The 24615-nt window shown below is 45.2% G+C and overlaps 1 protein-coding gene across 5 annotated transcripts in view; it reads left to right on the top strand.

Moving 5' to 3' along the window:
- The first annotated feature begins 962 nt into the window (after nt 1-962).
- Large1 (LARGE xylosyl- and glucuronyltransferase 1) overlaps nt 963-24615 on the top strand; it is a 502729-nt gene continuing 479076 nt past the window's right edge. Inside the window, exon 1 of one of the 5 annotated variants that reach the window (XM_074084325.1) lies at nt 963-1100. Coding sequence is in view for 2 of the 5 variants with exons in the window: in XM_074084321.1 (XP_073940422.1) it covers nt 23531-23685 (155 nt within the window). In the remaining 3 variants the exon portion in view is untranslated. Of the gene's footprint in view, nt 1101-3445; nt 3585-21612; nt 23686-24615 lie in introns of those variants that run through there. The other 4 variants (XM_074084329.1, XM_074084326.1, XM_074084322.1 and 1 more) reach the window with 4 other exon arrangements.

The following is a 24615-nucleotide window of genomic DNA, read 5'->3' as shown; positions in this document are numbered from 1 at the left end:
ACAATCACATCCAATCTTACTTCATATATATGGTCATATATCATATGCACACGTGGTCAAATATATATGACCAATAAATGGCCATGTAGGTACACATATTTGCTTGAACTGGGGAATTTGGGAGCTTTACAATGTTCCAAAGGAATTTTAAAAATGTGGGTCTTTACATGATATGAATAACCAGTTCAGTTTGTGGAATATTTCAATCTAACAACATTCCTACCATTTAGAGCCTTACATATGCCAGTCTTAAAAACTGCAACCTTTAGTTGACAGAGCAAAGATTTTCCACATTCAAGGTGCTTGCTGACCTATGCCAGTAAATTTTGTGAAATCCCCCAGTGATGAATTATATTTTCAATATACCTTAGTGTTCAGTGTAAACATCCCTGCCTCCCCACCATGGCCGTATTTTTCTAAGAGAATGCACTATACTTGGGTAATTATAACGAAGATGTTTCTTGCCCACATGCTTATCTTTTAGTTTCTGGTGTAATTCAATTATTTCTCCTTTGCTTGTAAATTTCAAGTTTCTCTTCCCTTTCCCTTATTAATATGCTAATATATTGTAATAATGCATTTTACACCACTAATGAAGTGAAGGAAAGCAATAAATAAAAAGAAAGCACAAATTCTTGCTTCAACTTTACCCGGTTCCGGGGCGGGGGTTGGAGTGGGGGAGGAGGAAGAGAGTAGGAAGGAAGGACATTCGGCCCGCAAAAAAATAAAAATGATCCCCTTGTTTGCTGCGCGTTCTAGAACCGAGCTGCACGTCAGAGGAAGAACTGAGCTGCCTTCGAGCTAAAAGGCTTGGCATTAAACTTTGACACTTTAATGGTCTCTAGGATATTAGATAATATTTTATCATATAATGTTCTTCTCCGACACGGTAATGGTATCAAAAACAGATGCGATCTCTTATCCCTGCAACGTGCACGGTGAGAGTCATCCCCGCAGAGATAAGACAGGACCCCAGCTTCGCAGTTAACTTATCCCGAAGCTCCAAAGCAAAGGTTTTTTACTTCTTTGCCGGGGACGCTGCTGTGCCACCGCTACCTTCTTTTCGCATCCTACTCGGCTGGGTTTGCCACGGAGATTAGGTAAACGGCGCTCCGGAGCTGGGGGAGCTGGGCGGGGGGGACAAACAGTATGCTGCTGCTGGTGGGGGTCGGGGCTTAAGGAGGCGGGAGGGAATCGCGGGGGTGGGGTTGGGAATGGGGGTCTCGGCCGGGTCAAGCTAAAGGCCGAGAGTGTGGATACCCAGGCGGGAGCTGGGTCCGGCCACAGAGGGGCCAGATCTCCAACTCCCCAGGGTCCCCAGTCCGCCCTCCGGGAGTGTGGTCAGCTCCTCCGCCTTTTCTTACGCACCCCTCCCCTCCACATCCTTTCCCGGTCCTGGCAAGAACTCGGGTGGGCTTGCCGCTGCCTTGTCTGAGTCTCGGAGCATAGAGATGGGCGCGCCGAGAGGACCCAGCGGGGCTCGGGAGAGGTGGGGATTCGGGAGGAAGGGGACCCCAGAAGCCCTGGGATGCAGCTGAGGAAAAACCCGGGAGGTGGATCGCGCGCCCGGAGCTCTGTCTTTGAGTCAGAGTTGTTCATCCCTCCGCGTCCTCTTTTTCTCCGGGTCTCTCCTGTCCCTTCCTTGGGTTTTTTTTCCTCCAAGGGAGGTCCCCTTCCTCCAACCACTCTCACATCCCCGCCCCCTTTACCCTAACCAATTTCACCCACTCCTTCCGCGGCTTGGGAAGACTCTTGGCACCCCCACCCTTAGGACTGGGAGGCTGGAAGTCCATTCAATTGGATGTTGTGCGCGGGGTTCTCCTGCTAGGGGGAAGGAGCAAGAATACAACGGAACCGGGAGGGCGTCGTGTGCTTGTGTGTGTTGAGGAAGGCATAGGAAATGTAGTTTTTCCCCAAGAACAGGGAGTCTTGGACAGGATTCTTGGACTCAGAGCCCTAACAGATGCTGTCAAAACCTCTCAAAAGGGCTCCTCGCAGCCTCGAGCTGCCCCAGACCCTGCCCACTTCCGAGAGAAAAGCGACCCAGTAGAAGGTGGAGGCGGGGAAACTTCCCATTTCTCACCACGGCTGTTTTGTAAAAGAAGGGTGGCAGTCTGCACAGCCCTGCGAGCCTGCAAGCGTCCCTACAGCGGCAGCTGTGGACCCGTCCCGTTTCCCTTCCCCCTCTTTCCGCGAGGCACGCCAAGCCCGAGGCGGCCGCGAGCGACTGGGGTGGGGCGGGGGGGAGAAGGGCGGGGAGCTCCCAGCTAGCATAGCACCCTTCTCCGCGACCCGGCCCGCAATCCCGGCTCCGGGTGTTGCTTCCGCCTGTGTGCCAGCGAACAGCAGAAGTCGGGGGAGGGGCCTGGCTGGGAGGAGGAGCCTAGGTGGGGCGGGCTCTCGGGCCGAGTTGCTGTGGCACTACCTATTGGCTGGCCGCGCAGTCACGGGGTCAGGGGGCGGGCCCTGAAGCGCGCGCCGGCCCCGCCCCCGCTCGGGACCCAGCCCCGGCGCACGGTGCCCCCCAGCTGCACAGACATGACACAGACACACAGTCACTGCAGCTGCTGAGCGAGCCCGGCGCTCTAGGCACGCGGCGGCGGCGGGGCCAGCCCGGAGCTCGGACCCCCAGCGCTCGCCAGCGCGCCCCCCTACCGGCCCCCGCGCAGCGGGCCCCCGCCTAGCTGGGCGCAGGAGGCGGGGATCGCGCCTCGACTCCGGCCAGCGGCGCCCGGGTGCCCGCGGCGGCTGCAGCAGCCGCTCAGCTCCGAGCGCTCCGGGAAGCCGGCGCGTCTCGGAGGAGGCGGCGGCGGCGGCGGCGGTGGTGGCCGAGGCCGGCGAGCGCTCCCGGCGGCGAGGGCTGCCTGCCTTGGCTCCCCGCACCCACCGTGCTGCGCTCCGCTCCTCTCGCCGCGCCTCCGCTCCTGTGACCTTCCCCGGGCGCCTCCCCTGGCCCCGCGCCCCCCGGCCCCGCGCCCCAGGCCGGGGCTAGGCCCTCTCCAGCGCCTCCTTCTCGCGGAGCCACGGGCGGGCGGCGCAGGCCCGGGGGGAGAGGGCGCCGCGGCCGGCTATAGCTCCCCCCCGCCGCGGCCGCCGCGCTCGGCGCCCGGCCCGGCTGGGCTGCCTCTGCCCCGCCGCCGCGCTCGGAGCCCAGGCGCCCGGAGCTGGGGGCGCGGCCGCGCGCTCTTCGCTGGGCGGGTTGCGGGCAGGCCCTGCCCTGAAGGGGCGAAGCAGCCAGGAGCGCGGGAGGTGGAACCGGCCCGCTGCTCCCTGGACTCAGCCTGAGACGGACCCAGGCCCCTGCTCATGCGGGGCGCCCGGGGCTTGGAAGAGTCCTCTCAGCAGGGAGCAGCTCCAGGCAGCGGCCCGGGAGGAAGAGGAAGAAGGGGCAGTGTTCTGCCTGGGCCACTCGGACCCTTTCCGCCCGGGACTGTCCTGAAGTCAGCACTTGGCACCGCCGCTCCGACTAGGGTAGCGCCTGCTTGAACCCGGACCCAGACCCCCTGCGCCTCGTAGTTGGCAGAGTCTGCATGCCACCCAGCTTTTCCGCGCTCTCTTTCTGCCTGGGGGCAGTCACGGTCAAGGTAAGAGTCCTGGGGTGCGAGAGAGCCTCCATGGGGGCGCTTTGGTGACCATCATCGGACAAGTTCTGAGAACCTGTGGCTGGCACCCCCTGTGCTCTGGATGCCGGCGAAGAGGAGGAGGGCGGGCACACCTTCTGTTGCCTGGGCTGGGAGTCCTGGAGAGGTGGAAGACTCTGAGTCCCAGGTGTTCCCAGGAGCTGTTTCAGGGCCTGCCAGGCTCTCAGGCCCTCAAGCTGCTGATAGGCAGCAAGAGTTTCCCCTTAACACCAGGAGGTGATGTGCCTGGCGCCCCCTCCCCCGTCTTGTGGGCTCTGAGCACCTGTTCTTTGGGAGCCTGCTGTGTTGGACCCGACTCTGCGCTTCTCAAGTGCTTGCCTTGTGTGATGCCATGGAGAACTTTTCTTTGCTCCTTGTTGCAGAGAGGCCAGTTTGCCAGGTGAACGGTCACAGTTTGCAAGTGCCTGTTCAGGACAGAGTGGTTCTTCAGAGGGAAAGCCCAGTCAGCATAGCATGACTGTCCTGTTAGACAAAGCTGCTTATAGTGAGTGATCAATGTATAGCCATCCAGACATTCTTATAAATGTCACTGCTTCCAAAGGTTGGAGTGAGGACTCCAAAGTTTGTACATCCTTAAGTCATTTTGTTCATTGCCTTATTGCCTTCTTTTAAATGCTTCTTGTAAGGAGCCTCAGTTCCATAAGCCTGCCCTTGCCTGTTTGAAATTTATTAAACCTATGAGCTTCCCCCGGAACAACCAGATTTTAAATGGGTCACTTTGGAGGGAACAGATTGTCTCTCACACACTGAATCCATCCCCTGGGTGACCCTGTTTAATGGGGATGGATTTTTATTCTGTCCCTGTGCTGATGTACCTCGGTTGAGCAGGTTTCTGCTGAATTCTGAATCCGTGAATTTTGTCACTCAGTCCATTAAAATGATCTCCTGAGGGAGCAAAATAGCAGCTTACATTTTCCGTGAATGTCACAGGAAGTTTTACAGGGTCTTACGTAAGTGCCCCAAGAGAGAGCGCCAGCTCAGGCTCCTGCTCCCTTCAAGGGGACATGGGAAGGGTGGCAGGTGGGGGCGTGTACATCACCAAAGGGTAGATACCTTTGCTTTCTGACACAGGTGAGGACCCAGAGTGCTTATTCACTCTGTGGGGGCAGTCACCTCAGGCTAATTTTTCTCTCCTTACCTCTCCTGTCTTCCTACCTCAGGATCAGCTCTGATAGACCCAAGATAAGGGGAGGTTCTAAATTAAGAAAAGAACAAGGGTTGGTTTCTTATCTCTCACAAATGGGTGACATGAATGAATTACTCAAGGGCATGCTTGGACCTCACTGGGGGAAAAGCTAAAAAAACAAAAAAAAACCCAAAAAAACTGACTTTAAGTTTTCACACATCTCTTATGTACTTTTATTTTTCAAGAGTGCTTTACTTTAGTGAAAATTGCTTGAGAACACACATTTATCGAGCTTGCCCCTGTTAATAGAGAGGCAGAAGTCATTGCAATTTAGATCTTAGTGGGTTTTTGAGAGTGGCAAGGAAATGCAGCAAATTCCCTATGAGGATAGAGAGTTTTCTAAAGAAAAGATCCTGCCGGTCTGGATGAGCAGTAGCTGTTAGTAAGTGTGGACACTCTTCACCTAATGAAGCATGTTAGGTTGTGGACTAATGTTTTGATATGAGATAATAAGGATGCCTTTTGCTTTTAAACTTCAACTGAGAGAGCCTTAGAACTGAACTGGAAGGTTTTCTTCTCATAGGTCCCAGAAGTGCTTCTGCCTCATCTCCAGGGAAGGTTGCCAAGGTTTTCCTTGGTTCTGGATTCCTTAGCTGTGCTTTAAGGTTGATGCAGAAGGCATCCTGGAGTGTCTCCATCCTTCAGCCACCTACAGGACACTAGGGGGGACTAGTTTGCTATTCTACACCAATGAAGAAAGCATGAGGACCAACGACCAATGTTCCAAAAGCCTGTGCCTTTTCCTTGCGGTTCATGAGCCTAACTTTTTGGTATCCAAACTGAGTCAATTCCAAATGCTTAAACAGTGGGCCTGCTCCCATCTAAAGTGTCATTTAGACCACTTAGAATTGGTTAACTGCAAAGTGTAATATGAAATTCTGGAGAGACTCACTTATAGTCTCTAAGTGTAGAAGGGCTATTTGTTTTGGGAAGATAGAAACCCCTGAAAACTCTATCCTTTGGTCATCTTACCATGCTAACTTAAATTCCCTAACAATTTTGTAATCAGAACTTTCCTTTTTGGTTTTTAGACTGCAGTAACCCACGCAGTCTTCCTAAAAATCACAGTACTTCAAAATATCTCTAAAGTCAACTCCATCAAACTTAAAATTTCTTGCTGTCATCCCCTTAAAAGTAGATAGTTTGCAGAGATGCTAACATAACACTTGACAGTGTGGTAGCACTTTCAGCTGAGATGCTCTCTGCACTTTTAACAGTATTAAATCGTTAGTGCCTGGGATCTTTCCAGCACAATTAGAAGATAATTGTATTTCCCTGAAGAACAAAGCATTATTGCCCTGGCCTATCCATAACAGCCAAGGCTTATGAAAGCCTGCCCCAGAGGTGGGAAGACACGAAAGGTAAGAGGTACAGTCTAAGAAGAGATTGTCCATTTCAGAATCTGATGCAAAAAAAAAAAAAATGTCACCAACATTTAGGTCTCACTAGATTCTAAAAGGCCCAGTTCAGCATGTAGGTTTAGGCTGTTTGGAACCTGCAGTCTTGCTTGAGTTATTTCATTGCCCTGCACTCTGTGGTCTGTTTGACTGCATTTGTGACTCTTTACCAGTATGTGTGGTGCATATTTAGGTAGTTAAAGGAGAGCTGCTATTGTGGTCTGGGAAAAATGAGCATAAAGCTTTTTTCCTACTAGTAAGGCTTTATAGATTGATTCTCGTAGGTGTAGTCTAGCCAAGGGGTAAGAGTTTGTAACAGGAAAAAAGCATTACATTTAGCACTGAGCACCAACTAGTGAAAACCCACCCTGGAGAGCATACATGCTCTGGTCCTATAAGGCATGAATGAAGTCTGGTAAATTTGAGGGAGGCCAGTGTAAAAAGTCAAGGCCTGTGAACAAGGCGAAGGTATCTTTGCAGCCAGAGATTCTCAGGGTGGAGAGAGAGCAATACCAGTTTGGGGATATGAGACCCAGGGGACTGGGACCTCCAAGCCCCTGCCGTTGACACACCTTGGGAGTCCACTAATGTTGATGAGGCTTTGCTGCTGAACTCTGGAGCATTTGACATTGAGAGGTACTCAGCTTCTCTCTATGGATTGATATTTAGAAAGTAGTAGGCAGAAGTAAGAAAAGTTAAGACTTCATTAAGTATGTTTTAGAAGACTTTTAACAAATAACAATTGGACATCTGTGTTGTGACAGGTGCCATGCTCTGTGCTGAGGTTCTAGAGCTTCTGCATTTGGCCTATAGTATTTGACAAGGCAATCATGCAAGCTGTGTACCACTATACAGATTTATTCCAAGGATGACTTTGGGCTTGTGAGGTTGTGGGAAGGAAGGGAGTTCGAGTTAGAGAGACAGCATGGGAAACTCAGTGTAGGTGGTATTTATAGAGAATAGTCAGTAGTTCATGTGTTGAGAAGGTGAGCTGTGCTAGAAAAGGAAAGTTTGGGGGAAGAAGGGCAATAACTTCATTTGGTTCCCGGCTAAGGACTGTGTCCTAGCTTCATGCTTTGTGGATTCAAATGGTGGCACAAATGGTTGCTAGGAACTGTTGAAGAATGATAGTTCATTATCCCATATTGTTATTAAACACAGAAAAAGAAATTGTCTTTTTTGTCCATTGTCCTACATAGAACATTTTGCCTGTTCTTTCCAAAACTATTAGCAATGCAAATAAAGAAAGGGTTCCTTATCAACCCTAAGTCTGCCCTCTTGTGTACATGAATTACATATGGGGCTTTCACTATGTGATTATGCAGCAGTGGGAAAAATGACAATGTTACTTGAAAATGATATAGTTTAAAAAAAAAAAAAAAGCCCTGTCTCTGGGAATAAATTCCATTTTGTCAGATTTGCCTCTGATTGTGTTTTGTACTTCAACAAGGTCCTTGTAATCATTTCAGTCTGGTCTAATCCTCCTTTGCTGTTGGAAGAGATCTTTACAGTATTGAGAACAGAAGTGTGTGAGTACATGTGTGCATATTTTGTGGGATGAGGAAACTAGAGTTGCCCTTCCCTTGGTCTTGGAATCTGTGGAGGATGGGTTCACAGCTGTCCAAGTCCCTGGTATAAAATGGTTTTGTGTTTATGTATAACCTATGCAATCCTCCCATGCACTTTAAATCACCTCTAGATTACTTATAATACCTAAGACAATGTAAATGCAGAGTAAGTAGTTGTTATACTGTATTGGTTAGGGAATGATGACAAGGAAAAAAAGTCTACATGTTCTGTATAGACAGTTTTTACTCCCCAAATATTTTGCACCTGAGGTTGGTTGAGTCCCTCGATGTAGAACCCACGCTGATCCAGAGTGCTGGCTGTGTATGGTGAGGAAGATAAGCAATAGTGTAGCAACCGAAGGGTATTAAATAATGGAAAGTCACAGCTGCAACAGTGATTTCCAAGGTTAAGTGTATTTACTTTTTCAGCAACAGGAGCCAGAAGGACAGAGAAGGTAAAAGTTGGAAGTGTGTGTGTGTTTGCATTTGCCTGTTTGCTTTGTCTGTATCATCCATCCCTGTGTGAGTGGGAGATGGGGTGGTTTAAGTAAAACCAGGAGATCTGGGGTCTAGTCTTGCTTTATCCTATGCTGACTTGCTGTGTGAACTTAGACTACTTCTTGACCTCTCTGGACTTCAGACACTGTCACTATAAGTAAGGCATTATTTTTAAGTAGGAATCTAGATACCTGGAACTGGAAAAGCTTACGTGAGCTAGTGGTAAAGCTCAGACTACTCCTTAGGGTTCTAGCTTTCTAGCCCTGAAGTGGGAAGAGGCCTCACCTGTTCAAGCACTCTATCTACATTGAAATGTAAGACACTGCAAGTGTGGACTGCTGATGAAAAGAATCACAAAACCTTTTCTGTGTTGGTTGTAGATTCTGTCTAATGCGTTGGATCCCCTCTGACATGAGGCTGTTCACATGTAAGCTGCTGGACTTGCCTGATTACTTATTATGTGTTGTGCAAACCTGTTGATCTGGAATGTTACACTATTCTTTAGCTACTACTTGAGAATGAAGTGCTTTGTGATAAAAGCAAAACAAACAAAAACAATGTTGACCATTTTAACTGTTTCAAAATGAAGTAGATAAAAGCAAGTTCACCCTTCAAGATTTTGCTAAGTCTGGACTGTAATTTGAAAAGGGAAGCCCTTGTATTTGACCTTGTAGGGGAGCTGTTGGGCAAATATGAAGGGAGAAAAATAAAGCTGAAGAGCAATCTTGTAGAAGTACAAGTCAAGGAAAATGCAAACCAACTTGTTTTTATGCCTCTGAGACATTTGTGATTGGCTTCTTCCTGAGGCTATTCACCAACACTGGTCTCCTGGGGATAGAGGGCATTGCTTATTTGGAAGGAGGATATTTGAAGTAAGTGCAATGTGAATGTAAGGCTTATTACGTTATTACTTCAGTATTAAAGCTAAGTAGGAGAGTGCTGTGTTTTAGGAGGACTTGACATATAAAATCTGATCTTAAAACCAAGTAATTTGAGATAAGTAATTGTTTGAGATACAAAAGGATTTTTGTTTTACTTAAGGGATTTATTGCAGGCCTCTTTTTAATAGCTATTCCTTTATTGTATTTGAAATTGTTTGATTAACATAATCGTGACGAACACTTTTGGAAGCCTCACCTGTTGGGTTTAAAACCAAGGACCTTACGAGACATAAACTAGAAAGTTTTTACAAACAGTCCACTAATGTCACCTGCCAAGAAGCCCAGTGTAGGACTGTACGACAGAGAGAAGTACAGGAGTTATATAAACAGTCAAAACCACTGCCTTACCACGTGGAGTAACTATGTTTAACTGTGTTTTTCACGGAGATTCTGATCATAGCTACCCACCCTCCCATTTCACCTCAAGAACTCATAAAAACCAAAAAACCCAGAACCAGATTAGGTAAGAATTTCCAGGATTCTGAGTTTTCTTAATTGCAAAGACATGGAGATCCATTTTGTTGCACCTAAGTATACATGGGTGAGGCATGCAGGACATAAAAAAATTGAAATTGTGCATGTCTGCTGGCTCTTCTTTCACAGGAACTGAACTATCTAGAGCTTTTTGTGAAAATTTTTGCACCTTTTTCTCTTACAAAGTTTCCAAAAAAGAATTTGTTCTAGGAATGGGGTAAAATGGAGGCATTTAAGGCACCAGAGGTAATTTTGGGTGACCTGTAGCTATAGGTAATCACAGGCTGGGGCTGGAATTGCAAGTGCAGTCTCACCTATAATTTGAGCCTTTCTTGTCACATTATGGGGCTGAGCTTTGGACAGGCAGTAGAAGCAGATGGAAATGGAGCCCTGACTACTGGGAGAGCTTTGCTCTTAACACAGTCCTTTTCTGAATTACCAAGGCCAACTGGGAAGAAAGGGCTTGGCTGATCTTTCCAGCTCTCCATGGTAGCATTAGAATTTAGGAGGATTTACAGCAAAACATGGGCATGTGGGGATTTCTTTCTTTCTTTTTTAAATTCAAGTTCAGCAAGGATCAGGGCTCTTGAATGTTATTCTGTGATTTAGAGATTGCTGCTGCTGTTTTGCATATGTTAAATGCATATTTGTTATTATTGAGTAAGGTTAACTTTGTCATAGCTAACTGGAAACTATCCCTTCCTCTCTTTTGTTTCTAGAGCACTTCTGTGGGTCTTTAATAAGACAACAGTATTTGTGTACCAGCCTTGATGGCTGATGTCAGCCCTCATCTGAGAATGGTTGCTTTGGGAGCCAGGAGAGGTACAGGCAGTGTGATAAGTGGAGTGGACTTTTCCCACCTCCAGCAATAGTAGCTGGTGCTTAATAGGTCTGCATTAAACAAGTACTTGCATATGTACTGAGTGCTGTGGGTAGTGAATGAGTGACATTCCTGTTTTCATAGTTGGGGTGGGTGGTGAGGGAGTGAGAGGATGGTCTTGGGCTCCTTGATGCCATGCAGGAAGCTTTCATTTTAAAACTGAAGGACATTTCAGCAAAATGAATTCTCTGAGGAACCATTGTTGAGGTTCAGACATTGATGGCTTTGTAAAAAAGCAAGGAAGTACAATACCCAAATGAGTCCTGTGTATTCGTTCCTCTGCCTTTGTAGGGATTTTAAGTTATCTGGAATGAGAAAAATGGACATGCTCTAAAGCTGGTTCAAATTCAGATGCCAAATTGTCTTAAAAATGCCTGGAAAAGCATTTTCATGTAACAACCCTCAGGGGGATTGAAGATGATCTTTCCAGTCCCAGCGACGATGACCGTGATGTGACTTAGGTGCATTGGGTCATGGCTCCTACGTCATGAGGATGAAGTGGGTTTGGGGAACGGAGGGAAAGTGCCTGCCACAGCGGGAGGCGCCCTCTGCCATGTGGGTGTCTCCCCTTTCTGTGCTTATATGACTCACCCCCACCTGAGCTCCTGGGCTCCTCAGTGTTACTGGTGATGACACAGTGATGGCTTCTCTATTGAGCATGTGTGGAGACACACCGTGCCTACAGGAGACCTCTGAGCTCCTCAGGCCAGCTCCTTCATTTTACAGCTGTGGACATTCAGGCTGGGGAGGTAAGGAGAATTATTCAGGGGGTGTGGGGCTCCCAATCTTCTGTCACCCAGCGCCTATGACTATGCCTTTACACACCCTTGCCTTCTCTGCTTCTGTTCCCACTCTTCTTTTCTCTTCCACACACTCTACTTCTGTCTGTTCCACACCCCAGAGCATCTGCTCTTGTGCCAGGCGTGCCTTCATTTTACTTCAGCCTTCATGTTTCCCAGAAACCTCTGTGAGGTAGGGGTCTTATTCTCCCACTATCCTGATGACCAGGTAGGTCACAAAGCCATGAAGTGTGGAGCCAGGACTGAGCTCTTAGCTTTTCAGACTTCTCACTCTGGTTGTCTTAGGGCTTCCTGCCTCTAGCCTATTGACTATTGCCCCCAAATTACCCGTTTTCCCTTTTGGGTGACCTTGATACTGCCATTCCCTTCGTCGTATTAGATTCACCATCTGCTTTCTTATCTCTGTCCAGTTGTAGTCTGTCTGTCCCGAGTACAGGCTTCGTGCCATGTCTCTCTTGATGTTTCCCTTCACTCACCAAGTCAACACTCACCAAGCTGCTGCCGTATGTGGGTCCCAACTTGACAGCAAAATAGAGGTTTGGAGAGCACTCATTCATGCAGTGGCCTTAACCTAGCAAGGGAGGTAAATCTAATAGAGAAGCATAATAGAAGGTGAGGGGCAGCAGGGCCAGTGTTGGGTAGCTTGAAGGAATCAGAGAAGAGGAGAGTATTACATTTGGGCCTTAGTAAATCAGAGATGGGAGGACAGAATGAGGGGAAGCATTGCCAGAACCAGAATGAAACCAGGGCTGCATGCATTTGGCAACTTATTCTTGGCGTGGTCAGTATCTTGATAGTTTCCTTACTCCCTCACTTGTGTATCAGCTCCTTAACAGCCGTGACTAGGTCATCCCCATCCTAGAATCCATGGGAATATCCTGCCAAGCTCCTAGCATTTAGTAATCTTTCCATAAGCAGGTATTAAACTGGGAGGCTCCTGTCCTTGCACTGAAGGAACATTGTTGAAGAGATTGGAAAAAAATGTGTGATGAATTAGGCACAATAGAAGATTTAAATGATCAGTTCAGAGCAGTGCTAGAAAGGGTGTCTCTGGAAAGAATGGTTGTGTGGAGTGTTGAGTTAAAAGGTGATGGGAAACCAGAGGTGGGAACTTGCTTTAGCTTATTCAACTCAGTGGAGGAGGTAAGATTTAAGTTGGTCCTTCAACATAGGATGATTAAAATGTGACTAGAAGAATTAAGAGGAATAAAGGGATAGGGTTAGGTTGACTAAAGCACAAATGCCTACTTTTGGGTTTGGAGAATAAGCCAATCTGAGTTTCTGTTAGCAAGGGGTTGCAGATGAAGTTGGCAGGCTAAGTTGGGTGGTGGACTTTTGGAAGAGAGGGTAGATCAGGAATAGGGTGTATTAAAAACTCTGTTTTGGGATTATGAGCCTACACTATACATGCTGGAGGCAGATGGGAGAGATGGAGACTGGAAGGCCAACACACAGGCCTTTGCACTACTTCATGTATGTCCTAGTGTGCATTCTCCCGCTCTAACAATACCTGAGGTAGGTTCCTTATAAAGAAGAGAGGTATATTTTGACTGTTTTTGTGGAGGCTGGGAAGTTCAAGAGTATGGGACCACCATATACTCAGCTTCTGGTGAGGGTCTTGTGCTGCTTCAACTGATGGTGGAAAATGGAAGGGCTATCAGGTGTCTGTGGAAGAGAGAAAAGGGGGTTGAACTCATGTGACAATAATCCAGTTTGAAAGATAACTCGCTCATGTGAGAAAGGCAATAATCTGCTCGTGAGTGCTCCCCCATAACCCAAACACCTCCTACTAAGTTCTACCTCCAGACATTGGCACATTGAGGAATTAAGGTTCCAGTACATGAACTTTTGGGGGACCCACTCAAGCCATAGCAAATATGAAGTTCTTAAGGCCACCGGGCAAGAACTATTGTAGTAGGACAGAAGCTGTGGCAAGCTTCTGAATTTTTCTGCCATCTCATTTCTTGGTTCATGAGCATTTTCTTGCTATTGAAGTATGGGATGGTTTTCATTGCCCACCATAAAGTGGCCTCATTGGAATAAAGCTCACTTGTAACCCAGCCACAGTTCTCAAAATAGCACTTTCGCCTTTGACTGGGCTGGACAGGACCTTGGTGAAATACATTCTCCGGAACCTCTCTTATTGAAGGTTTGTTTAAATGGGCCCAGAGTTGTAGAACACCCTTCTGAGCCTTGGATGATACCCAATAAGGGACGTAATAGAGAAAATTCTTTTCCTCATGAGTGGCTCCTAAAGCAGCTGTGGAGAGCTGAGAGCAAAATGCTCAGAGCTTTTCCACCTGGGCCTGCTCTTCACCTAAGAAACAGGGTCTGTGCCCTGTCCCCTGTGACTGCTGGCGCTGCTCTGTAGCTTGCTGTGAGACTGTGGCACATGCTTTTCAGAATGAGGGAGCAAACCATTCTGGATCATGCAGTTTTTCAAATAGGATACTCCAATGCCTGTAGATAGTTGTATTTCTAATCTTTAAGGAATGGAGATTTTTCTAGAATGTTCTATGAACTTAACCCTCATTGGCTCACTATCAGTCACTGGGAAACGTCTGGCTTTCTTATCAGGACACACAAAGCTTGTTATGAACGGGCTCTGGCCTTTCTCCATAGCCTCATTATCTTCCCCTCAACCCTGCATTTCATGCACTACCAATCCCTAACTCCTTCGTTTTTTTCCTTACTGGTTGTTTCCTGCACACCTTCCAGTCTGTGCACATATTTCTGCTGCTTCTTGGTCAGCTCTTTTCTTTTTTCTCTTCCTGGGATTTTTCTAGTTTTCTTTTGAAACCCCTCTATGCTTTTCCTGACCTTTGGCACTGTCCAACATCTGTACCTTTATCCTGTCTTCTGCTGCTGCCTTTCCTGCACTGTATCCCAGTTCTTTGAACTGACTGATTCTTGCCTTTCAGGACTGACTGCATCTCAGGACTCTGGGGATCCTCGGGGGTTTTACCGTTCACTCAGATATGTTTCCTGGCCAATAAATGGTGGTATTTACTGGCCAGGTACAATGTGACCCTTTCTTGCTGGACCTTGAGGGTCTCACTATGCTGCAAGGGCAATTAGGACAATGTAAATTTTCTCTTCAAAGTATTCCTGAATCCAAAGAATTCTTGTCCCCCTTACCAAGTACCAGAAGGGCTGGTGAAACTTCCTGGGACATACTGATGACCTCATGGAATCTGGTAATATGGTGGAAGGGAGATAGAGAAGGGCTCCTGGCTGGACCTAGAAGGGCCAAGTGTTAAATGCAAATTAAAACCACACTAAGATTCCACCTCACCCCGGTTAGAATAGCCATCATCAGCAACACCACCAACAACAGGTGTTGGCGAGGATGTGGGGGAAAAAGGAACCCTCTTACACTGTTGGTGGGAATGTAAACTAGTACAACCACTCTGGAAAAAAATTTGGACTCTACTTAAAGAGCTAAACATTGATCTACCATTTGATCCAGCAATACCACTCTTGGGGATATACCCAAAAGACTGTGACACAGGTTACTCCAGAGGCACCTGCACACCCATGTTTACTGCAGCACTATTCACAATAGCCAAGTTATGGAAACAGCCAAGATGCCCCACCACTGATGAATGGATTAAGAAAATGTGCTATCTATACACAATGGAATTTTTTGCAGCCATGAAGAAGAATGAAGTGTTATCATTTGCTGGTAAATGGATGGAATTGGAGAACATCATTCTGAGTGAGGTTAGCCTGGCCCAAAAGACCAAAAATCGTATATTCTCCCTCATATGTGGACATTAGATCAAGGGCAAACACAGGAAGGGGATTGAACTTTGATCACAAGTTAAAAGTGAGAGCACACAAGGGAGATATGAGAATAGGTAAGACACCTAAAAAACTAGCTAGCATCTGTTGCCCTCAACGCAGATAAACTAAAGCAGATACCTTAAAGCAACTGAGGCCAATAAGAGAAGGGGACCAGGAACTAGAGAAAAGGTGAGATCAAAAAGAATTAACCTAGAAGGTAACACCCACGCACAGGAAATCAATGTGAGTCAACTCCCTGTATAGCTATCCTTATCTCAACCAGCAAAAACCCTTGTTCCTTCCTATTATTGCTTACACTCTCTCTTCAACAAAATTAGAGATAAGGGGATAAGGGCAAAATAGTTTCTGCCGGGTATGGAGGGGGTGGGGGGGAGAGGGAGGGGGTGGAGTGGGTGGTAAGGGAGGGGTGGGGGCAGGGGGGAGAAATGACCCAAGCATTGTATGCACATATGAATAATAAAAAAGAAATTAAAAAAAAAGCAGGGCCAAGTGTTGAGGGGAGGACGGGGGTCATTTGAAGAATCTTTGTACATTTCATTACTCCTCCATCCTTCAAGTGTTTGACTCTGTCAGGCTTGATCATTGGCTGCTGATGGACACTTTGACCATGATTTCTGTTTACTAGGTTCGATACCATTTCACATTCCTAACAGAACCAGATGCAGAATGGCAGTCATGACTAATTGGGAAATTATCAGACAGTGAGGGGAAGTGGCTGTATTAATTTGTGTCTAAGACTCCTCCACACAATCACATGTTTGTGTTAGAATAGTTAGCATTGCCTCCAGTGTTTCCAAGGTCCACTTGGGTATTCATTGTACTGCCTTTGTAAACCAGCCATGGGAGCTGCCTGAATAGGTTTGCTTAGCAAAATCATAGATGAGTTACAGGGGCTCTGCACCTATCAGAGGGCTTATATGAACCAGGCACCAGCAAAATTTTATGAACTTGCACTTGGCGTGGGATGTTTGTTATATGGTTGTGAAGACCCTCAGCTTCTCTGGCCATGGGTCTGGCTGTGTCTGATTTAATCCACACCGAGGGATAATTTCTCTGGGTTTTAGCTTTTGCCATGTTCTTTTTCCTTCTGCTTGAGTTTGTCTATAACTCATATTGAAACATAGAATTTTTGAACTCATTAAATCTGTTACTGTGTGTGTAATATTGAGAAAGGACTCTAGAAGAACTAGCTATATAATTGTTATTTAGAGCTCCACTCTGTCCCCATACTCCTCTTTCCCTTGCCAATTTATGGTGGGTGTGCTTGGTAAAATAAGAAAAAAAAAAAAAATAAGGGTCGGCCACAGGCTTTCTCTTTTCTCCCTTGTCTAGAGCCCTTAGAAAATTTGCAAAGGCCCTGAAGGTAAAAGCAAGTGCATTCACAACTATATTTTGGGAGTTTTCTGTCTACCTTGCTCCTTTCTCTCAAGGAAGTTTGGCTTCTGCCGGGTAAGGATGGGAAGCAGTGAGTGGCAGGTAAAGGTCCTGCCTTAGTAAGTTGTGATGGTCAGTATGCAAAACAACAGTTGGAATGTGGTAATAATTATAGCTACCATTTATCAAATACTTGTTATGTGCTTAGGGTGTGTGGTTTCCATGCATGATGCCATTTTATAAAGGGGAGGCATACCCCAAACTAATCTTACTCTGGTGAATTTTTACAGGTAGAAACCTTGAAAGAGAGTATTTGAAATTGGTGTGTGAGAACCCTCTTCTAATCCACAGAGCTGTCCCTTTCTTGTTGCCTTTTCCCTGTTTGATTTGTGGGAGAAACAGGGCCAGTGGGTCTCTTTCTCATGCAAAAGAATGATCTTTAAAAAGTTTTGCTCTTAACAAATAACTTGCTCTTGAATTTACAAAGCGAATGATGGGTGTCACATTGCTAGATCACTGAAAATGTGACATAGAAGCTTTAATTTAAAATGTAAATGTTTATGATGTACTGAAAATTATACCCTTAGAAATTATTTACTGTTTGATGAAAACTGTAGGTGAGAACCTAAAAAATAGGCAAGGTGGTACATTTTTCAAATTTTCAAATAATAATAATTTAAAAAAAGGCTTGCAGATCATCATCATCTGTACTTAAGTTGTTTTTTTCCTGCCATAGACCTTATCCACCTGAAGGTTTTTGTGCACAGTATTTCAGGGATATCAGTATCTCCCACAGCTCATAATTATATTCCCAATTTCAATCACTCTTGAAATGATACAGAGTTTGGGAAAAATGAAAACAAAGTTTGATGAAACTTTTATACATGTAACTATGCTAGAGTTCCTCAGTGGCTCAGAAAGGACTGGTTCAGGTATAAGTGACAGAAAAATCATACTGGTGTTAAGCAACATCAATAACAACTCCATTTTATCTGTTTAAGTACCTGAATATAGAGAGAAGCATCAGGCAAAGCTGGACACAGGTTCTCAGTGTCATTGTAAATCTGTCCATCTATTCTTTGGCTCTGCCTTTTTCTGTGTTGGCTTCATTCTCAAGCAAGCTGTCCCCATGGGATGGCAAACAGGGTCCCAGGAGCCTCAGACTTATATCACACCCTCAGGTTCCTATCACAGTTCAAAATCATACATTTTTTTACAGCTGGTAAGATTCTGGTCATGCTGGTTAGAAGAGCTTATATCACATCTCTTGAGCAGATGGGGCGGAGGAGGGGGCAGATGAGTTCTGTTTAATCCCTTTACAGTGAGACAGAAAGCTTCACTGTCCAGTGGGCAGATTGACCTGAAGATATTGAAGTCATGTTAAGAAGACTACAGGTTTCTTTTCAAACCTGTTCTCCTGGGTGTACCTCTTCTACCACACCACCCTTTTGTCTGCTGACAGAGCAAAATGAGTGTTGCGTTCAGTAGCCTCCTTTCATCACTCCAAGACTTGAAAAGAAATGGCAAAGAAGCCCTGACTGCACTTTGTGATTTTTTAAAAAAAGACTGTATGTGATTTTATTCATTAAAAAAAAAAAAAGCAAGAAATTAAAAATGGCGGAATCCCATCTAGATTAGTTTGCTAGGGTTGATGTAACATAGTACTGTAGACTGGGGCTTCAGCAACAGAAATTAATTTCTCACTGTTCTAGAGGCCAGAGTCTGAGATTATGTGCTGGTGGTGTTGGTTTCTTCCTAGGCCTCCCTTCTTGGTTTGTAGATGCCTGTCTTCTCCGTTTCTTCAAGTGACCTTCTTTCTTTGTCTGTTACTGCACTAATCTTAATACACAGTCATAATGGATTAGAGCCTGCCCTAATGACTTCATTTTGCCTTACTTCCACCCTAAAAATCCTATCTCCAAGTACAGTCACATTGTGAGATACTGGGGATCATTACAAAATTCTGCCCATAGAATTTTTTTTTTTACTTCTAGTACTGTGGATTGAACTCAAGGCCTTGTGTTTGCTAGGCAAGTGCTGTACCACTTGAGCTGTGCTCCCAGCCTTGTATGTTGTGTTAATGTGGCTGAATGGGTTGTCTTTGAAAAATTTTGTGCAAACTTTGTTTGAAATGCAAATTTGTAGCAGATTCCTTATGCAAATGTAAACAACCACTTCAGGGATGGTAAACTTGATGCAGAGTTTGTTATTTGGGAATACCTTTCCCTTTTATAGGAGTGGAGAAAATTAGGTGTAGAGATGAGAATTGTGAGGTTTGCCCAAAATGTCTAGGATTAGATAGTGAAAATCTGCATATTTCTCCTCCTTTGCCTCAGAGCCTGCCATATTGAAATTGTGGCATTGTCATTGTTGATGATACTCTGAGGGTGGACTTTGTTTGTAAAGTGAGTTTTTAGACTTTCAGGGTAGGGAAGAGGCTGCTCTGGGACTTTGAGAGGAACAACTCATGTTCAAGTCAGTCCACTTTATTCTTTTCATGGAGCAGTGGGGAGCTCTGCTGGGCTCTCACAGTGCCAGCATTGGTGTATGTGTCCTCAACTTGTTTTGTTGGTCTTAGGGACTACATTTTGCAATTTTGGGGTTTTATGAGTGAATTGACCAAGTCACAAAAGAGCAAAATGACTTCCATTTACACTCTAAGCTCCTCTTCTTTAAGGCTCTGCAGATGACAAAGCTGTCCATTATTCTCCTTTGTCAAGACGTTGTCATTGTTCTCACTCCCGCATTAATTGTTGTTTTAACGTGCCTTGGGTGTTCATTGTCTGGTCTGTCTGTGTTTGTAATGGAGCACCACAGCTGAGGAGATATGGGGATCAGACTACAGCTTGTGAAATTGCAGTCTTTTCATGTCAAAAGCCTCTACTCCCTCTGTCTCCCTTAAATTTAGCTTACCTGCAATCCAAAAATTTCTACTCTTCGTCCTTTGGAAAACTAACTGCTGCAAAATGTGGCTAAAGTTCACATAAGTTACACTGGGTAAGGATGAAGTTCTGAAAAATCCATGCATATACCATTGTCCCTTCATATGTGAAGAGTGTTGTCTGATTGGGAGATTGTCTTTATGAAAGCAAGATAGACCCAGGATTGAGAAGTTTTGACTGGGTTTATTGTTATTTCCATGGTAAACTTTGCTAGTCCATCTTGGAAAATGCTTAACCTTCTTTGTATTATTTTCCAGTGACTGTCATAACAAAGTACTAAAACTGGGTGGCTTCAAACAAGGGAACTCTACTGTTTCACAGATGTGGAGACCAGAAGCCCTAAATCAAGGTGTCTTGAGTGTCATCAAGACCATACTCTCTCTCTGTGATGGCTTTAGGTGAGAATCTTCCTCGCCTCTTCCAGCTTCAGGTGTTTGCCACAACCCTTGGCTTTCCTTGACATATAGATGTTTTACTCCAGTCATATGAGCGTCTTCTTCCTGTGTGTCTTCATATGTCTGCTCCCTGTACATTTCTTTATTTAGATTTCCTCTTTTTAAACTGATACCAGTCATACTAGATTTAGGGGCCACTTCATTGACCTCATTTTAAGTTGATAACCTCTGTAAAAACCCTGTTGCTAAAGAAGGTCACATTCTGAGGTACTGAGGGTTAAGACTTCAGCACATCTTTTCTTGAAAGGGGGTGGTGAGGTCACAATTCCACTTATGCTTTATTTTCCCTTTTCTGTGAAATGTGGTCCACCATCCAATCCCATCTTTAATGTCAGGATCAAGCACAACTTGTGAGAAACTGTTTTGGAACACAGATGCTGTCTGATTTCCAATGGTTCAACTCAGTATTTTTTGACCTTAGTATGAAAGCAGAGCGCATTCAGTAGAATTTTTAATTTTGATCTTTTCCCAGGTAAGGTATGATCCTGTAGGGATGCTGGACAGTAACAATGGACCATAGCTACCAGTCTTCCTCTCCACTAGGGGTCAATTACTGGTGCTTTACGGAATACTGTGCTACTAAGCTATGATGTTTTATGGATTAAGTATATCAAATATATATTTTTTTTTGGAGTGGTGGTACTGGGGTTTAAACTCAGGTCTTCATGTTTGCAAAGAAGGCATTCTACCACTTGAACCAAACCTCCAGTCTAGTCTGGTCTTGTTATTTTGGAGATGAGGTCTCTCAAACCATTTACCTGGCTGGCCTTGACCCTCAGGATCAAGGTTGGTCTCAGCCTCCCAAGAAGCTAGGATTATAGATATGAGCTTTTGACATACAATATTTTCACCTTACAGTGAGATTATCAGGACATAATCCCAATGAAAGTTGAGGAGCATTTATCTATATCTCTTGGATGATGACCAGATGCCCAGTGGGGCATTAGATACTCTTCAAGTTTATGATATCTAATGATCATTGGGTCTGATTCATGATGTGTTCTATGAGTTTTTTAAGTGCAAAGTCTTTGGGTCTTTGGGAAGTATGACTTTTTGGCCTGAGTTGCATGTTTGGTAGAAACTCAAGTACACAACTGGAAGGGAAATACTCAGAGGTAGAGCTGTGTCCCTTAGAGCCCTGGACTGCTGGATCACCCTCCTTGTCCTGACGTGCTAGCCACTGACTCCTGGCTTTTGGTATCATTTAGTTGTAAATCCTGAGATATCTGTTACAACTCTTAAATCTTTCATGGAGAGTATGGGAATGTATTCTGGTTTTATTGGTTTGTTTTCATGAGCTGTGTTTTGATAGTCAAAAGAGGTTCACTCAGGGCAGAGGCTAAGAATAGTTTTTGACTGTGTTCCTCTTTTGCCTTTTCCTAATCACTTGCACTGGTGAGGAAAAAAGTTACAAAACAAATAAACCAAATAAGTCAAAAACAGCCCTCAAAACCCTCACAGTGACATTGGAAGGATAGGGTTTTTACTTTCTTTTAATACAGCTTGGTATAGATTGCTGTCTGAGTACATGTGCATCTTGAAAAAAAATATATGCGTATAAATATATGTAATATGTATATATATGTAATATGTATATAATGTATATAATGTGTATATAATATATATTACATAACCACTAAAGAGATCCCACTTCTTTGTTAAATGGGTCTCAGCATTATTTTCATCACTGGATCAGAATTTCATAGGTCTGCAGGTCATCAGTGTCACTGCTCAGACTCATTCCTTCATTCACTTATTCAGTGAACACAGTTACTGATTATTTGTTATATGCTAGGCACTATGTTGGGCCCGGGGGGGTGAAGAAGAGAATAAGACAAAGTCCCTGTTTGAATGGAGCCCTTGTTCTGCAAGGCTAGGTTATTGTGACCTCGTTGGGTTGTTTCCTAGCCCCTCATGTTTCCAGGCAAACCTACTTGCCTTTGTCACTTGCCACCTGCAGATCTGGGCTAAAAACTACCATATATCTAACTCCACTTGGTATTTATTGGGTTCTTACACCAAATTTTGCAAAGGCAGAGGCGTCACTTGGTTAGAAGGAATCTTCTTTATTCTGTTCCCAAGAGGGTGCTCAACAGGCTTTGATGATCTGTAAAACCCAGCTCCATTTCTAACGAGGGAGAGCTTGTAACTTCTTTGCCTTTTCTGAATTTGAGTCCTTTATAGAGTATTTTGAGAGTTGGGCACTGTTGGGCGGACAGGTTTTATGTCATTGCCTCTCAGATGGGCGATGAAGTTCTGGGATCAATTTTGTTATATGGCTGCCTCGTACAGCACCACACTTGGAAGCGTTAACGTTGCAAAAAGTGTGCTTTTCATGGTGAGATTTAGATGTGGTAATTGAAATAGGAATGCCTGAAAGGGCTATTGATGTTTCCATGCTGCATGCAGGAGTTGGCAGCCATTTTATAGAAGAGCAGAGGGGATTTGTTGCCTTATTCACTTCTGATGGGGAAGAGCCTAAATGGCTTCTTGCAGTGGGGACCTGGCCCAACACATTCTTCCCTTAAGTACTTGCCCTTCCATTCACTTCCTGATGGGTAAAATCAGAAGAGGACTTGACAGAATTTACAATGCATTTACAATAAGCTGTCCTAGAAAACAATATCTACCTGGATAGGAGAAGGAACTGGTAGAACATGTCTTGGGTGACTGCTCAATTTTAAGATGAACCTTGAAAAAAAAAATAAGATGAATCTTGCAACCACCTCATTGAGGGAGAGGAGGAAAGAGAAGAATTATTAAAGTGTTTTACACTTCCTTTATTCAAATTTAGCATCGTTAGGGTTCCAAAGAGGCATGAGGACCAATTGGTTTATTTTGTGGATGAGGCTACTTCAGCCCGAAAAAATCAAGGGACCTGTCTGTGGTTACATCAATGTAAGGGCAAAACCCAGGTGCCTGTAATTCCAGCTGCTTGCTGTCTCCCTCTAGCATAAGCCATCTTCAGCACGATGCAGTGACTCTGAAGCAAGGCTAACACTGGGAATGTTGTCTCCCAAAGAAAAGGTCCTCATGGCGATGGTTGGGTGGCTTTGGGTGGCTATAGTGTAGCCATGTTGATGCTGGAAGGAAGGACAGGATCTGGTCTTGATTCTCAAGCAGTGTCTCGGTGCTATGATTATTGAATGTATCTTTTAAAGATGAATGTAAAACAGCCATCCTCCCAAGCAAATCATAAAACAAATTATGCCCTTGCCACCCAGAACTACAGGGAAACAGCAGGCCCTTCGTGGCACAGAGAGTAATGGCTGCAATATTAAAACAATGAGGGGAAAACCAGGATCCAATAGCTGAAAGCAGGAAAGAAAACAACCCTGTAATCCCCCAGGGATAATGGGTCTCACCGACAGGTCCCTGTGATTTATTGTGCTTAATGTACTTATTTTTATTTGTCGCCTTCAACACAGAGCTTTGTCACTGAAGAGATTTGATAATGGCCTGTTTGCAGTCACTTAGGCTCTGTAATAGAGCGCCACATTTTGCCTGTCTGTAGGTTCAGTCAGCATCACTGGCATTCTCCGGGAGATTTCACCTTCACTGGCTCAGATGGGATGGATCCAGATAAGGGCTTCTCTGCCTTCCTGTGCCTTCCCATCATGCTGCCTGTCTGGACTTCTGCCTCATAGTAAGGCTCACATTGTGGCCACCCAGGTCCAGCCTGCCTGCCTGTGTCAACTTGTGCAGCTTTGGGACAGCAGCAGGTACAGTTTTGGTGAGATGAAGAAGTTCTGAGTGGATGGTGCGATGGTTGATAGTAATGTGAATATGCTTCATTCCATTGACCTGAACCCTTCAAAATGGTTAAGAAAAAACCCCCTATTTTCCCTGTCATAATAGATCCCTGGTACTTTGCCTTCATGCATCACCAGCGAGAGTTTACTGCTTGCAGCTTTTGGGGTAAGCAAAAATCAAAGCAGAGGAGTGGGCATGTGTGTGGTTTTCCAGAAGAATGGGCTTGATTTAAAGCCTGCAGTGCGTTCTGATCGGTGGAGCAGCTGCATTGCAAAGATGGGTGTGTCTGATTTGACAGTTGTGAGTCAACCTGAGGTTTTCATTTCAGCTTCTTCCTGGGAAAGCAAATAGAAACTCCAGGGAGCTCCTAATTGTCCATACTCTGCAAAGGCTTGGGGGAAGAATTCCAGGGTGACTGCTGCGAAAGTGGGGCACCAAATCTTTTCCAATCCTGAGTTTCCTCTCTTTGGGGACCTTTCTCTGGTCTTCTACCATCAGGTCTGGTCTCCAGGAAGGTGCTTCGATGATACAGCTGGGGAGACCATTCCTTTCATTTTGAAAACCAAGAGAGGTTTTCAAAGAGAGAACAAGTATCTAATTACTGAAAACACAAACTGTAGCAGCAAAGGACTCCTTTAGAATACAGAATAAGCAGCAAAAGTCAGGAGCAAACCAGGGTTGGATTTTGGGAGTTGGGGTTGATGTACTTTAGACTCCAGTGGAAAGTATCTCAGACTCTTGAATTTGCATGTTCTACAGTTGATGACATCACTGGGGAGAAATAAAGGGCTCTCAACACCCTTTATTCCTCTCTCTATGCCTCTGTCAAAAGTTTTTATCTGAATGGATAAGCACAATGTGATATTTACATAAGCAGGCAGGAAATCATGTCACGTACT

This window comes from Castor canadensis, chromosome 8 (genome assembly GCF_047511655.1).
Source record: "Castor canadensis chromosome 8, mCasCan1.hap1v2, whole genome shotgun sequence".
In the NCBI taxonomy this organism is placed as follows: domain Eukaryota; kingdom Metazoa; phylum Chordata; class Mammalia; order Rodentia; family Castoridae; genus Castor; species Castor canadensis.
The sequence above is the reverse complement of the archived record's forward strand: the minus strand, read 5'-3'. Positions and strand labels throughout refer to the sequence as shown.